This window comes from Trypanosoma cruzi, genomic scaffold (genome assembly GCF_000209065.1).
Source record: "Trypanosoma cruzi strain CL Brener 1047053517099 genomic scaffold, whole genome shotgun sequence".
Classification (NCBI taxonomy): Eukaryota; Euglenozoa; class Kinetoplastea; order Trypanosomatida; family Trypanosomatidae; genus Trypanosoma; species Trypanosoma cruzi.
Genome location: NW_001849485.1, coordinates 48,741 through 62,220, shown reverse-complemented (window position 1 = coordinate 62,220; position 13,480 = coordinate 48,741). Strand labels below are relative to the sequence as shown.

Here is a 13,480-nt window from a genome sequence, read left to right as displayed (position 1 = left end):
CGGTACACCGCCATTTCTCTTAAAGGCCATGTTTCGCACCCATTGTGTACTTTGGTTCAAGACCACATCCTCTTCCCATGTTGTTGGTACTAAAATGTTTGGTACAACCCTTTTTGCAAGAGGGTTGAAAGAGGCCATAATGCCGTTTATGACACAGACAGCAGCGTCGACAACACTTCCGTTATTGATTCTAGTGGGGGCTGGAACAGGCATTGCGCCCTTAGTGTGTGCCGTTCACGAGCTTGTACGTTACCGTCAAGGTGGTGTGGGATGCAAAACTCAAATTCCTAATTGTTGGGTGGTGTACGGTGCTAGGGATTTTGCCGAGTTAGTGTATCACAGAAAACTGCAAGAAGCCCTAGAATTAAACGCCATTTCTCGTTATGATGTGTCAATTTCGCGTTCGAGCAGCGAAGGGTACCTCAAGTACGTCACGGATGTGTTGGATACCTATTCGGAGGAGCTTCGGGGAGCGCTTCTTGAGAGGGGTGCTCGTTTGTTTGCTTGTGGACCGGCGGCACTTTTGAAATCATTACGGCTACGGTTGGCAAATAACATTTTGAGCTCTAATGATGATGACGAGAGTGTTCGTGAGCAACGCGTATTGCTATTGGAAAAAAGGGGTCAGCTTATGTTTGACGTCTGGTCGGCGGTAAATATCTTCGAGTAATACTGGGATTCCTTTTTTGTGTGAAATTGCCTTGTTCCTTTAAAAACAACAAAGAAAGGAGTGCAGTATTTTTTTTTTTTTTTGCGTTTGTGCCTGCCCTCTTTTTTAAAAAACTTCTTCCAGAGGTCGCAAAGGAAATCATGCGCTGAGGATCTTTACTGTTCCATGTCTATGTTTTTGGTTTAGTGGGGCGTGTGGGTGGAGGCATTGTAGAGCTAGATCAACCGCAATTGTAGGAATGCTGAGGGAAAATCCGCGGCCAGTCCTCCAGGTTGGCACCTCGCCAAGGATGCCGTTGCGTGAGCAGCTAAAAAATTTTTATTTCCTTTTTTTTGGATCTAATTTTAATCGGTGCATTGTGGCGGCGTCTCTCATGCTTTTGTTGATCAGTTTCGTTAGCACTGCATCTGTCTCAACACTTTGGTACCATGTTATGGAGGGCATATTGACATTTCTTTTTGCGGGTGAGATCGCTCTTCGACTTGCTGTGATGCGTAGTAACTTTTGGGAGTCGGCTTATAATATTTCAGAGGTGGTGGCTTGTGTTCTCTGTATTACCATCTTCTTTATTCTTCATTTTTCGCGTCAGCAGTCTTCACGGGCGGAGCACCAAGTGCTTATCATTTTGCGCTATCTTGGCCAGTTACTGCGGATGATAGGTGTTGTTGCTGCAGACACCATGGTTTCGACAAGTGGCGAGGGTGGCATTCAGCTTTTTTCTGCAAATAGTACAAAGCCTTCTTCAACGGATTTGAGGGAGACGTACCGCGATGTACTGTAGCTTAAAGATTTGAGTGTTTTTTCACTGGCGATATTGTTGGGCTTAAGTAGTTTAGTTTACAGCAAATCTCCCCATATCATCCTTCTTCAGTTCTATTGTGCCCAAATAACCAAAACCTGACCCTTTTTTTCTTGCTCAAATGGTGATCAAGGGTTTTTTTTTTTACAGGACACGGAGGGGGAGAAACCGTCAGCCCTTGCGCCTTTTTTGTGACTTCCCCTCTCTCTCTCTCTGTGCGTGTGTGTGTTTGTATTTATGTATGAGTAAGTGTGAGAATCACCATAATTTTCTTTTTTTTTTTTAAATTCTTCTTGGTGTTTTCTTACTTTTTAAATCCCCATTTTTATTTATTTTATTTTTGCTTGGAGAAGCATAGGAGCTAGAGCCTACCAATTGGTCTGGCTTTGCGGTGATTTATGTCGGGTGATACATACTTCCGCCGTGCCATTGATTGGATGTACGGCGACACGGCTTACCTGCAGAAGATGCCAAGCCCGGAGATTGGCGAAAAACACATTAATGAACTTCTTGGTCGCCATCCTTTTCACCCATTTGATCCGGAAATGAAACCAGACCATCCCTGCTACAATGCAAACGCCATTTTTTACAACTGCATGACTGCAGACCACGTTGAAGGGTATGAGCTTCACATGAAGCACGTGAGTTGTTACTTTCCATACAAGACCGACCTAATGAAGTGCCTTTCAGGGGAGAAGCGTCGGGCTCGCGCAGCGGCCTGCCAAGACGCAACAGAGCAGCCAAATGGTTGACAGCCTCTAGTTTTATTCATCACATCAAAATCACGGGATAATGATGTTTTTTTTTTACTTTTATTTTCTGCGTTTGTGGCCGTATTGTCTCATGCATTGCTTTGACGGCAACACCCCACAATATTTTTTTTCCTCTCCCTTTTTTTTCTTTTTTTTTCTCTTACAGTCTTATAACTCATTATATTATTCTTATTGTTATCCCCTTAGCGGAGGGAGGGAGGTTCTACTCGCTGACACATTGGAGCGCAGACGAACTGTTGCACTTTTGACGATGCCTCGCACTTAATGACGCGACGCAGGCTTGCTTTGCAGATAAGGAATTTGATTTGGTTGTGAGGAGGCATACAGTGCTGCCTAACCGGAGGTTTTTGGAACTTTCGGCATTTCGTTGCGCTAACTGCCGACGCTTTTTTTTTTTTTTTTAAATGGGGTCTGGGGAGAGGAAAAATGCACCAGTCTGCGCCGATAGAAAAAGATTGCAAAGGCGATGGGACTAAATACCATGTAACGTCTGTACTTGTGTGGCCGTATTTAAGGAACCATGCATTTCTTTTTGAGGTTTCCCGTAAATTGCAACGACTTATTTCTCCCTTTTAATAAAGAAGGATTGACGCGAGAAGTTCCAGCTCTGCCTTCTTTTGCCGTTAAGTATGCCTCTTCTTTATCCCTGTGTGGCATCATGAGGCAAACTTTCCACGGAATGCACATTGATCATTTCCGCGGGGGTAAAGGCCCGGAGGTTAAGGCGATGCTGAAGGATGGCGTACCGTGTCTTCGTTATCAGCGGTATACCCGTGGCTTTTAAGTTGATGCAAACGAGGCATGTTTATTCACTGCAAAAGTGGCGTGATGTGCAGCAAGTAGTTGACTTCTTGTGGGCGTGCAGGCCTCCCAATGTGGTGAGAATTGTTGCAGTGCAGCAAACTTTGGCGGGGATCTGTGCCGTTTTGCAAAAAAACCCCACCAAAGTTGCCGACTTGTTTCGGCTGGTTGATTAGCAAGAAACTAACTCTTCGGGGCAGAATCCATTCCTATCGGGAAACTCCCAATGTTTTTTTATTATTTTTTAAACACCGTCTTCTTGCCTATATATATATATATATATATATATATATATATATATATATATATATATCTTATTTCATTACGTGAAATAAAATTCCTGCTATTGGTGTTTTTTTTTTTCCTTTGAGTCTGTAATTGTGTCTGTGTCTCTCGTTTCGGTGTACGTGCTATTGGGCATCTGTGCTAGGTGGAAGGGGCATCACGTTTTCTTGTTGTTCCCCCTGAAGAGTGCGGTATCTTCAAAAGCTCCAGGTGTCAAATCTCGCTCACTGCATGCAGACGCGGCTGAAGTCGCGGCCAGATGAGCCCAAATTAGCCGTGCACCCAACCAGCTGCATTACCCCGCTCTGGGGCGTGTGGGAGATGTGGTGTGTTCTGCCAGATCCTGTGGGTGGGGCGGTTGGTAACAATACGGGTGTTCGAGGCAGCGCCGTAAAGAAGGGGTGCGCGGTGCATAAAGAGGGGAATAGAGCGACATGGCTAGATCAGGTGCGTAGCATCGGTCTTTTTGATAACGCTGAAGGGTTCTGGGGAATTGCCACGTGCACATTGCCGCCCTCACAGTTGCCGCCCGGCATCACGTATTACATGCTCCGGCGCAACATTGCTCCCATGTGGGAACATGAGGCCAACCGGCGAGGAGGCCGCTGGGTGGTTCGATTCCAGGATCAACAACATCGCCAGCAAAGGAAAGGGGAAAACGAAGAAGAAATAACTGAGGATCGGTCATCTCAGGTTGATGAGGCCTGGGAAAGTCTGTGCATTGCGTTGATTGGAGAACAGCTTCCATGCCCAGAGACAGAGGTCTGCGGTGTGGCGCTGCGGCGGGCAGAACGACGTCGAGAATGGAAGCTGAGTTTGTGGACACGCACAGCCGCTGACCGTGAGACGCAGTTGTGTATTGGCCGCTTCATGAAAACCTTACTGAATTTAGAGGACGGCGTCCTTCAGTACCTGTCGCACCGCGAGCTAATGCAGGCAAGTAAGGAGGGATGCTGGAAGGTACCACCCAAATACGAGTTATAGACGAATGTGAAAAAAAACAAAACAAAAATAAAAAATAAAAACAATGAGGTGGGGATTGCACCTTCGCCAGTCCCTTATTTTTTTTTTTTGTTTAACCGGTTGGAATAGGCCGTTGAAGATAGACGGGTGCCTTCAGATATTGGATTTGCAATGAAGAATGAAGTGAGGGAGGAGACGTCGCCCTGATGAAAAACACACAAACAAGCAAAAAACAACAACAAAAAAAAAACCGGTTTCCACAGCCTTTTTGCACGTGCTTTTTAGTAATCACTTTGATTAACTCTTGTACACACAAAAACACGCATATCGGCTGAAACTTGTTTTTTTTTCTTACATTTCTGGAGTCGCCAGGGAAGGAAGAAAAAAGGGTCTCTGAGAGAAAATAAAAGAAAAAGGAAGGGCGAGAAAGGAATATGTTCAGCCGTCGTGTTTCCAGCTGTTGCCCAATTCCCACGGCGATGTATCGCGCGTTGCACATCAACAACTGGCGACAGGCACAGCGTCTTGTGCCGCCACTCGTGGCTCTCTCTCCACGGGAAACACGTGCTGCTGGTACAGATGTATTTGCAGTACAGACAGGCGCATTTCTCTCCGCCGATCTCGCAGCATCACCGTCGCTCTCAGCACTCATGGGCCTACCCGCGCAGGCGTGGTTAAACGGATTTCTCGCCAACCCTATCCTTTTGCGCATTATCTCTGATACAATGTGTACTTATAGCGTTTTACTTATTCACATATTAAAGTTGCAATTAAGGTCTCGAGGGTAAGGCAGTGAATAGGGGCTTCTCCGCGTGAATATTAATTTGTTTGAGAAGGAGAGAGTGAGTGCATCTGAGTGCGCGTCTGTGTGTTCCTCTCGAGGAGGGGGGAAAGGCGTATGGGAACAATGAGACGCAGACGACGTCAGGAAAGAAGGAAAATGAGAATATTGCAGAGATGGAAGCGAGAAATTAAAAGAGGAAAAGGAAAAATACATGCATATTCACAGGGAAAGAAAGGCAAACAACAAGTAAGGAAGGGGGCGGATTGAGAAGGAGGAGGAGGGGTGGCTGGTACCAACCAACCCACTGGGGTGCTGGAGTTTGCATGCGTTGTCTTCTCTCTCACTCTCTCTCGCTCTTTTTTTTTTTTTTTGCAATTTCATTTCACTTTGGCTTTGCATTCTGTTTTTTTGTCACTGTCGAAAAAGGGTGTGTTGGGAAGGAGGGTGCTTTCGGTCTGCGTACTTTGGACGTGTCCCTGTCCCCGGTGCATCGGGCATGCATCCATGCGCAGACGCCAAAATGAGCACAAAACCTCCATTCACAACTGTTTTTTGTTTGATGAAGCATTCCCCCCCCTCCTTATTTTTACTGCACATTAATGGCAGTATCTTCTTTTTTCCCGCCTTTCCTTTTTTTTTTGTTTGCATCTCTTTTTTGGATTTTTTATTTTGTTTCTCTGTTTTCGTATTGCGTCGGGTTTCTTTAAAAAGGCTGTGCAAGTAAAGAAAATGTTTGTCACCCCCCATCGATTCCTTATCCCCTTTTGTCTGGTCCTCAATGCGTTTAGCAGCATCGCCATTGTTTTCTGCAACAAGCTGATATTTGAGGATCACGACTTCAGGGCCAGCACGACCCTCACTTTGATTCATTTTGTAATGACGTTCCTTGGCCTTGTTTTTTGTCTGGCTGGTGGCATGTTCAAATTTAAACGATTGAGTCTCATGAAGGTCATGCCACTGAGCGTGAGTTTCTGCGGCTTTGTTGTTTTGACAAATATGTCTTTGATGTACAATTCTGTTGGGTTCTACCAACTCATGAAGGTTCTAACAACACCTCTGCTTGTGCTGATGGAAACCGTTATCTACGACAAAAAATTCTCCAAGAAAATTAAGGTATCTCTTCTCTTGATTTGTTTTGGTGTGTCAGTTGCAACGGTGACGGATAGCGAAGTGAACCTTGTGGGCACGCTGGTCGCCCTGTCGGCTCTTTTTGTCACATGTCAGTATCAGATATGGGTAGGCACAAAACAAAAGGATCTGGGTTGCGACTCGTTTCAACTGCTTTTATATCAAGCCCCACTTTCCTCGGTGTTACTGTTGCCCATAGCATACTTTACGGAATTACGTCGTCTGCATTACCCCTGCAATGATACCTTGTCGGTTATTCTGTTGAGCGGTTTTGTCGCATTTATTGTGAATCTCTCCATATTTCTTGTTATTGGGAAGACTTCACCGGTCACGTACAATGTCTTGGGGCACTTTAAACTTTGTGTAATTTTGCTGATTGGGCACGTGTTTTTTGACGGCCCTATGGGATCAAAGAGGTTTCTGGGCGTTTTGTTGACCCTAGTTGGTGTTTTCTGGTACACACATCTCAAGGCAGCTAAACACTCAGGTGCTGAGGTCATTATCAGTACTGAAGAATTCAAAGGAAAGGACGAAGATTCGGATGGTGTTTAGATGCAAGAATGGAGTTGAAAGAGGAAAAGAAGGCGATATTGGCGCAGAATGGTTTTAATGTTGATGGTGAGGGCACCATATATATATATATATATTGCGGGTAGAGCGAAAATGGGGTTCAGTAAGCGGTAAACGCAAAATGCACACATATGCCCACACATAAGCGTAGAAATTTTTTCCTTTAGTTGCGATACCCCCTCCCCCCTTTTTTTTTTTTTTTTTTACAACAGCGTCAGAAACACTAACAAAAATAATAATTAATAATAAGCGAAGGAGATAGATCGGCGCACCATGGACTTGGAGCAGCCGTCGACAAACGATTTTAGGAAGGCGAGGTGCAACCGTCAAGAATTTGCGAAACAGCGAGGGCACAGGGGCCAAGTCTACGGTGTTGTGAATTACCGTTTCTTTGTGGGGTTTCCCCCAGGAAACAACCAATATATTATTGTATCTATTTACTGATTTTTTTCTTACTTTTTTTTTTTTTGGGCTGGAGATCGTATGAAGTTTTTTCATTATTTTAATACTCTGTTGAATGGAAAATGAACATGTGATCGATTTAATGACGGCGGGTTAGGGCGAGGGGGGTTTGTCAGGTTCTATTTCAATTGTTGGTCGGATGCTTTTGTGCGGATGCTCGTCATTATTATTATTATTGTTATCAGTGTTTTTGTTATTGGATTTGCTTTTTTTTTTTTTTTCCAAACGAATTTGAGAGCTCGCACGCCAGCCGTCGCCGTAGAGCACTTTTGCTCCCTACTGAGTGGATCTGCTCAGCAGTGACATGGTGCGGACGGCACAGCTGCAACGCGAGCCTCCTCAGACCCCATGGTGTTAAAACTGTGTGTCCCGGCAAGACACGGCTGGTCCGGGCGCTGGTTGATGCTGTCAGCCCCGCGCCAACAACCACGACAATTCTGTGAGGGGAAACATTGCTGGCTCTTGAATTCCCCTGACAATACGGGGGTAATTGGTCCTGGCAACACGATGAGATGGTCCATCATTAAATTACCAAGGGCCCGTCATAATGACTGCCGCATTGTGCCTCTGCAGCCTTTTGTGACGCCACTGCGATGTGGCAAGCACAACAGGCGGTACGCGTTTTGTTTCAGCTTTCCTATGCCTGGATGCCATTTCCTTCGAAATGCTGTTTTGTCTCTTTTTTCCCCTTATTTATTTATTTATTATTTATTATTTTTACATGCGCACGGGCGCTATGGGCGGGTAAAGGAAAGTTGTGGCAGGAAGAGGGTTCAATGCGACGGGCCACAACTACTGCACGGATACATTGGGCGGAGCAGTTGCGCATGTACCGAACCCCATTGGGCGGCACCTACTTTGAACAGCCCTTGCCGTCGTCGCTGGGGGCCTCCCGGGCCAAAGGGAAAGAAATCAGCACGGCTCATATCACCATGAGACGGCGGGGACCGCGAAAGGAAAAAAAACCACTTAGTGTCCCTCTTACAGCCGAGGGTCTGAGGGGAAAGATGCGACAAATTGGGGAGGCAATGGTCGTTTTCAAGCAACGCCGCGCGGATGGGGGAGAGGTGCGCATTGCAGAAGATAGCCATCACGAGACGCGGCAGCGGGCATTTCACAATACAGAGGAAAATGAATTTACGCCAATGCGTGTCGCTACGGAGCTTTCGCCCGTTATCTTGGTGGAGCAGGACGATGTGGTATTGGCAGAGACTGGAGAAGAAGAAGAGGGAAAGAACACTATTCTTCCGGGAAGCAGTGTTCTAGGCAGCGACCTGGATCGACTGGAGCGTGAAATGATGCGCGATTACCACCAACGTGGGAAAGAGCTTCCGCATTTTGATAGGGTCTATGCAGCATTTGGGAGTGGGAGACGCAGTAAGAAGCCGTACCACGTTCTTGCTGAGGAATACCGGCAGCAAATGGCAGTGAGAAAAAATACTGCGGTCGCAGGAGCAGCTGGTCGGGGTGTCAATTTCTGCCGTGGGCTTGAACAGAGAAGCGAAGATAAGGAGGAGGGTGAGGAAGACGCCATGTTGCCACCGGAGGCTAATCCCCACTTCCCCGTTGCGATGGAATTTGGGGCCGTATCCGCCGTTGCTGCTACGGATATGCAATTGACGGAGAATGCAACTTCTTTTGATCCGTCTTCCCCTTCTTCCCCTCCGCACGATGCGTCGTCCAGTGCGCGGCTGGCGCATGGCCGCCTGCCGGAGCTTCGTGGTGCCGAGTTTTGGGACGACGCGGTCAATCGTGAACGGCTTCAGCAGCGACTGGATCACGCGGCAGAAGGCCACACACACGAGATGTTGGCAGAAGGGGCGGTGGACACTGGTGAGATTGGCTATTCGGCAAACAGGGTGCGCAGGGAAACCCTGCTGTATTTTCAGGCACATCCCATTAATGAAATGATTCAGGAGCCTTTTGTGCGTATTCGCAGCATTTTGCCCAGTGACGGACAGGCAGAGATGCATTTTCCTGCAGGCGATGCTGACACGGACGTGGACCTTCCCACATCGCAAGCGCGGCGCATGGCCCGTGAACTGGGCCTTGATCTTATCCGTGTGGGGGCGATTCACACAGATAGGAGCGACAGGCGTGTTGTAGCTCTCTGCAAAATTGCGGATCACCGGGAGCAAATGCGCGATATGCTTCGATTCAAGTTGCAGAAGCTAGGGGTTCAGCCTCCGCCCACGAAGGAGTGCATCGAGGTGCCTTTTCGTGGTGGAACGCACCCCCACGCCATCCGCTTCAAAAGTATCGGTATTGCGAAGCACCTTCTTCGTCGGCACGTGGTGCGCATCAACCTGACGGAGTTCGGCACACCAAAGGAGGGGTTTCCTGTGTTTCGCACCATTCTGGACGAAGTGAAAAAGCAGACACTCCAATTAAGGGCATATCACACCGCCGGCACGGTACGAGCCAACTACAACGAGGTGTACTGCTACTTGTTTCCCTCAACGGGTCGATCGCCCAAGACGACTGTTACACATCCGACGCAGGCGCAACTAGATGCGGTGCGTGATCAGCGTATTCTTGAAGACGAGCGGGAGATCTACTTTGATGACCTCAACAACAAAAAAACCGCCCGTGAACGATTGGCGTACATAAAAAAACTGGAGAAAGGTACTGCTTGGGCGGATAAAGACGAGGGTCTCTCGCTGCAGCGCCAGCGAGAGATTAAAGTTATGCTTGGGTACTTGCCAAAAGGCAATCGAGAACTTTATGCAGCGCGCGGTGATGTTGATATACCACCCCCATTCCGTGCAAGTCACCCAACGTCTGTGGAGCGATGGACGCACCCACCGGAGACAAACTTGGAGCAGGCGTCAAGGGGTGCAGCGGTGCTTGGCAAGCGGCTTGCCATGACGGTGAGCGAGATGCACGACAGGCAGGAGACAGCAGACAACCCGACGTTGCTAGACCGTTTTTACTACCGACTGCAAGGTCCGGCTTTAGAGGCGGGTGAACTGAAGGAAGCACTTGGGCTGAAGCGCAATCGTAAGTCAGTGCCACGACATGCCTCCGGTTGGGGCACACTTGGGATGCCAAAGAACGCGCCGGGGGAGCCAGGATACGCGGCGAAATAGCATTGAGCTCTGAACAAAAGGTTTGTTTTTTTACTCCCGGTGTGTCTGTGTGTGTGTGTGTGCACCGTACGCGGCACAAACGACTTGTATAAACAGTTTCCTACATGGGCATGCGCTTTCTCACGGATTGTGTAATGCTTAATCTCTTTCTTCTTCATTTATTTATTTATTTGTATGCCTGTTTGTATTTATCTCAACCTTTTGCACTTTCCACAAGAAGCAACACCACTATTATTAACAAGAAGCGCTAAAACATCCTTGAAGATGGATTCAATGAACTGGGAAGAAGACAGCACGAAAAGCATGTCCAGCGTGGAAAGTCAGTCTTTAAGAGACGTGGAGTACCCAATCCGTGAGGAAACGGAGGTGCCAGGTACAAACGAGGGTCTCTTTAAGACGGTGCTCGTGGCCGGCACAGGAACGCGGCCCGTAAAGGGTGCGAAAGTGAAGGTTCACTACATTGGCAAACTCGAGGCGGATGGATCGAAGTTTGACAGCTCTTTTGATCGCGGAGAATATTTTGAGTTCACTCTGGGCAGTGGCCAGGTGATCAAAGGCTGGGATAAAGGTGTGGCCACGATGCAGATTGGCGAAACTGCAATATTGAAGTGCTCACCCGCGTATGGCTACGGTGCAGCGGGCAGTCCACCGAAAATTCCGGCCAATGCCACTTTGTTGTTTGAGGTGACCCTTGTTGACTGGACACGCGAGGAGGACATCTCGGAGGAAAACGACAAGTCCATCATGAAAAACCTCACCGTGGAAGGTGTCGGCTACGAAAAGCCTGGATACGAAACGACGGTGAAGATTGACCTGCGCGTGTACCGCGGTGCAAAGGAAGAGGGTAAAATTTTGTGTGAGCGTCTCGGCTGGAGACTTGTTCTTGGTGACGCAGCCGTGCCTCCGCACCTTGAACAGTGCCTCTCGACCATGCGCGATCGCGAGACGGCGTCTTTCCGCATCGCTGGCCACCGCATCACGGAGCCATGTGAGGAATTCAACATCGCCTCTGGTGAGCCGGTGACATATGTGGTGGAACTGTATGGGCTCGAGACGGTGAAGATATGGAAGCTTGAGGGGCGGGAGCGTCTTATTGAGTGTGAGCGACGGAGGCAACAGGGGAATGACGCCTTCCGTGCTGGGAAACTGGAAGCCGCCATGCGGAAGTACCGTCGCGCCATTGAGTTTCTTGAGACGGACAGCGGCCTGAAGGACGAGGAAAAGGAGGAAGCACGTAAGGCACGTGTTATTTTGTTTGGCAATCTTTCGCAGGTACTACTGAGCCGGCAGAAATTCAGTGAGTGTGTTGGCTACTGCGATAAGGTCCTTGAAAAGGAGCCACAGAATCCCAAGGCACTCTATCGACGCGCGAAGGCAAATTGCTTGTTGTGTGAGTGGGATGAAGCCAAGCGTGACGTGGAGCAGTTGCTCGCCATCGATGCGCAGAACACCGATGCAAAGGTGCTTCTGCAGCAATTGCAGGAGAAACGAAGGGCATATGAAAAGAAGCAACAGGCTATTTACAAAAAAATGTTTACATCATAGCCTTTTTTTTTCTCCGTCTTTTCAGTGTCAACTGGGCCAAATAACATTATTTTTCTTGTGGTTTTTTTTTTTTCAAGCCACCTATTATTATTACCACTAAAATTATTATTATTATTACCACTAAAATTATTATTATTATTACCACTAAAATTATTATTATTATTATTATTATTATTATTATTATTATTATTATTATTATTATTATTATTATTATTATTATTATTATTATTATTATTATTATTATTATTATTATTATTATTATTATTATTATTATTATTATTATTATTATTATTATTACAATGCACCTTTCTCCTTTTTTTTTTAAATCTTTCCCTCTTACTCGTTTTCCCCAATCAATTTATGCCGGGCTTAGCTCGTCAATATTGGTTGGTGCGAGGACATTTTTTTTACTTTATTCCTCTGTTACATCGGACTGGCATGAACGTATGTATTTTTGGTTGGTTTTCTTTCCCTACTTGTGGTACGGCACATCCTCACCCTATTCTTGTTCCTGCTCCTTCTTTTCTCTATTCTTTCTGTCTTTTTTTTTTTTTTTTCCACCTCCGCTTTGCTTGGTTGACGGCAAAGCTGTCGTATCTTTGTGTGCGCGCAACTTTTTAGTTTTTATTCCTTTATCCCACAGATACAGCGGGTGACAGATGGCGGAGGCACGGTTTGCGGTGCGGCCCACGGCGGCTCTTCACCATGTCGGCTTTGAAGTGGACACAAGCCGGAAACAAACGCAGCTGTACGTGAGCCGCCGCGGTCTTGTTCTTTACATTCCACATCCTTACTTCATTATTAAGAACATGCGTCGCTCCTTCTGGCATGGGGTTGACAAAGTACAGTTTGCCCTGTACCCCATTCCACTGTCCGTCGTGACCGCGTTCAGCTTTGGTGTATTTTTATGGGTCCTCAACTCGCCTGCTGACGCTTGGATCCGCGTAAATTGTGTTTCAGACATCCTCTGGCGTCTTGACGAACGGAATTTTATTTCTGCTCGCATTCCCTCCCGATACCGTATGCCGGCGCTCTGCGCAAACGTTGCCTTTGGCGCCGTGACGCTCTTCACGGCGTTGCAGCGCTTCGTCCTTCGAAAGTTACTGAGCTACAACCGCTGGATATACGAGGGCCAGGGGAAACTGAGCCGCAAGACGATGCTCTGGGGTTTCATTCTCAAGACGTTTTTTATGCACAACCTCAAAAGGACCGGGGCGTACGGGAGTTGTTTGCCCTCGCAACCGCTGCCGGATCTTAAAATTACGGTGCAGCGTTTCATGAAATCAATGGTGCCATTCTACGAGGGGAAAACGGCTGAGTGGGAGCATCTGAAAAAATTATCCGAGGACTTTCTGCGGAATGAGGGGCCGCAGTTGCAGAGATACTTGTGGCTAAAGTATTTACTTGCAGATAATTACATGACGGACTGGTGGATCAAGTATGTATACCTTGCTCAGCGCGAAAGTCTTTGCATTAACTCCAACTGGTTTGGGGTGGCGTTTGCCAAATATTTGCCCACCCCGCTTCAAGCTTCCCGTGCGGCGGCATTGGTGTACAACCTTGTTAAGGTAAAGAAAAGTCTCGACAAGCGCACGTTTCCACCGCAGTTTA

The 13,480-nt window shown here is 47.2% G+C and overlaps 9 protein-coding genes across 9 annotated transcripts, besides 16 other annotated features; all 9 read left to right on the top strand.

Annotated features, from left to right (window-relative positions):
• Positions 1 to 670, top strand: Tc00.1047053511353.69 (oxidoreductase-protein, putative; the record flags this gene model as incomplete). The annotated part of the gene is made up of 1 exon (XM_802491.1): positions 1 to 670. A coding segment is annotated over one exon (670 nt), but the record flags the coding sequence as incomplete, so codon positions are not given.
• Positions 1 to 3,188: a sequence feature (heterozygous, Esmeraldo-like haplotype).
• Tc00.1047053511353.60 (hypothetical protein, conserved) lies at positions 909 to 1,451 on the top strand (the record flags this gene model as incomplete). The annotated part of the gene is made up of 1 exon (XM_802490.1): positions 909 to 1,451. One exon carries the CDS (start codon positions 909 to 911, stop codon positions 1,449 to 1,451), a length of 543 nt encoding a protein of 180 aa, XP_807583.1.
• Positions 1,791 to 1,811: a sequence feature (AT_rich).
• Positions 1,868 to 2,221, top strand: Tc00.1047053511353.50 (hypothetical protein, conserved; the record flags this gene model as incomplete). Its single annotated transcript, XM_802489.1, has 1 exon — positions 1,868 to 2,221. One exon carries the CDS (start codon positions 1,868 to 1,870, stop codon positions 2,219 to 2,221), a length of 354 nt encoding a protein of 117 aa, XP_807582.1.
• Positions 2,345 to 2,383: a sequence feature (A-rich).
• Positions 3,189 to 4,104: a sequence feature (areas merged during assembly that could not be assigned to a particular haplotype. This can correspond to areas where the two haplotypes were merged or to regions with more than two copies in the genome that were merged during assembly.).
• Positions 3,308 to 3,356: a microsatellite.
• On the top strand, positions 3,560 to 4,312 carry Tc00.1047053511353.40 (eukaryotic translation initiation factor 4E (eIF4E) interacting protein, putative; the record flags this gene model as incomplete). The annotated part of the gene is made up of 1 exon (XM_802488.1): positions 3,560 to 4,312. One exon carries the CDS (start codon positions 3,560 to 3,562, stop codon positions 4,310 to 4,312), a length of 753 nt encoding a protein of 250 aa, XP_807581.1.
• Positions 4,105 to 11,219: a sequence feature (heterozygous, Esmeraldo-like haplotype).
• On the top strand, positions 4,726 to 5,079 carry Tc00.1047053511353.34 (hypothetical protein, conserved; the record flags this gene model as incomplete). The annotated part of the gene is made up of 1 exon (XM_802492.1): positions 4,726 to 5,079. One exon carries the CDS (start codon positions 4,726 to 4,728, stop codon positions 5,077 to 5,079), a length of 354 nt encoding a protein of 117 aa, XP_807585.1.
• Positions 5,684 to 5,759: a sequence feature (A-rich).
• On the top strand, positions 5,805 to 6,755 carry Tc00.1047053511353.30 (hypothetical protein, conserved; the record flags this gene model as incomplete). Its single annotated transcript, XM_802487.1, has 1 exon — positions 5,805 to 6,755. One exon carries the CDS (start codon positions 5,805 to 5,807, stop codon positions 6,753 to 6,755), a length of 951 nt encoding a protein of 316 aa, XP_807580.1.
• Positions 7,002 to 7,022: a sequence feature (AT_rich).
• Positions 7,396 to 7,433: a microsatellite.
• Tc00.1047053511353.20 (hypothetical protein, conserved) lies at positions 7,829 to 10,324 on the top strand (the record flags this gene model as incomplete). Its single annotated transcript, XM_802486.1, has 1 exon — positions 7,829 to 10,324. The coding sequence occupies one exon, from the start codon at positions 7,829 to 7,831 to the stop codon at positions 10,322 to 10,324; it is 2,496 nt and encodes an 831-aa protein (XP_807579.1).
• Positions 7,925 to 7,955: a sequence feature (AT_rich).
• Tc00.1047053511353.10 (peptidylprolyl isomerase-like, putative) lies at positions 10,499 to 11,869 on the top strand (the record flags this gene model as incomplete). The annotated part of the gene is made up of 1 exon (XM_802485.1): positions 10,499 to 11,869. One exon carries the CDS (start codon positions 10,499 to 10,501, stop codon positions 11,867 to 11,869), a length of 1,371 nt encoding a protein of 456 aa, XP_807578.1.
• Positions 11,220 to 11,649: a sequence feature (areas merged during assembly that could not be assigned to a particular haplotype. This can correspond to areas where the two haplotypes were merged or to regions with more than two copies in the genome that were merged during assembly.).
• Positions 11,650 to 12,059: a sequence feature (heterozygous, non-Esmeraldo-like haplotype).
• Positions 11,952 to 12,166: a microsatellite.
• Positions 12,060 to 12,215: a sequence feature (areas merged during assembly that could not be assigned to a particular haplotype. This can correspond to areas where the two haplotypes were merged or to regions with more than two copies in the genome that were merged during assembly.).
• Positions 12,216 to 13,480: a sequence feature (heterozygous, Esmeraldo-like haplotype).
• Positions 12,388 to 12,426: a sequence feature (A-rich).
• Tc00.1047053511353.4 (choline/carnitine O-acyltransferase, putative) lies at positions 12,529 to 13,480 on the top strand (the record flags this gene model as incomplete). The annotated part of the gene is made up of 1 exon (XM_802493.1): positions 12,529 to 13,480. A coding segment is annotated over one exon (952 nt), but the record flags the coding sequence as incomplete, so codon positions are not given.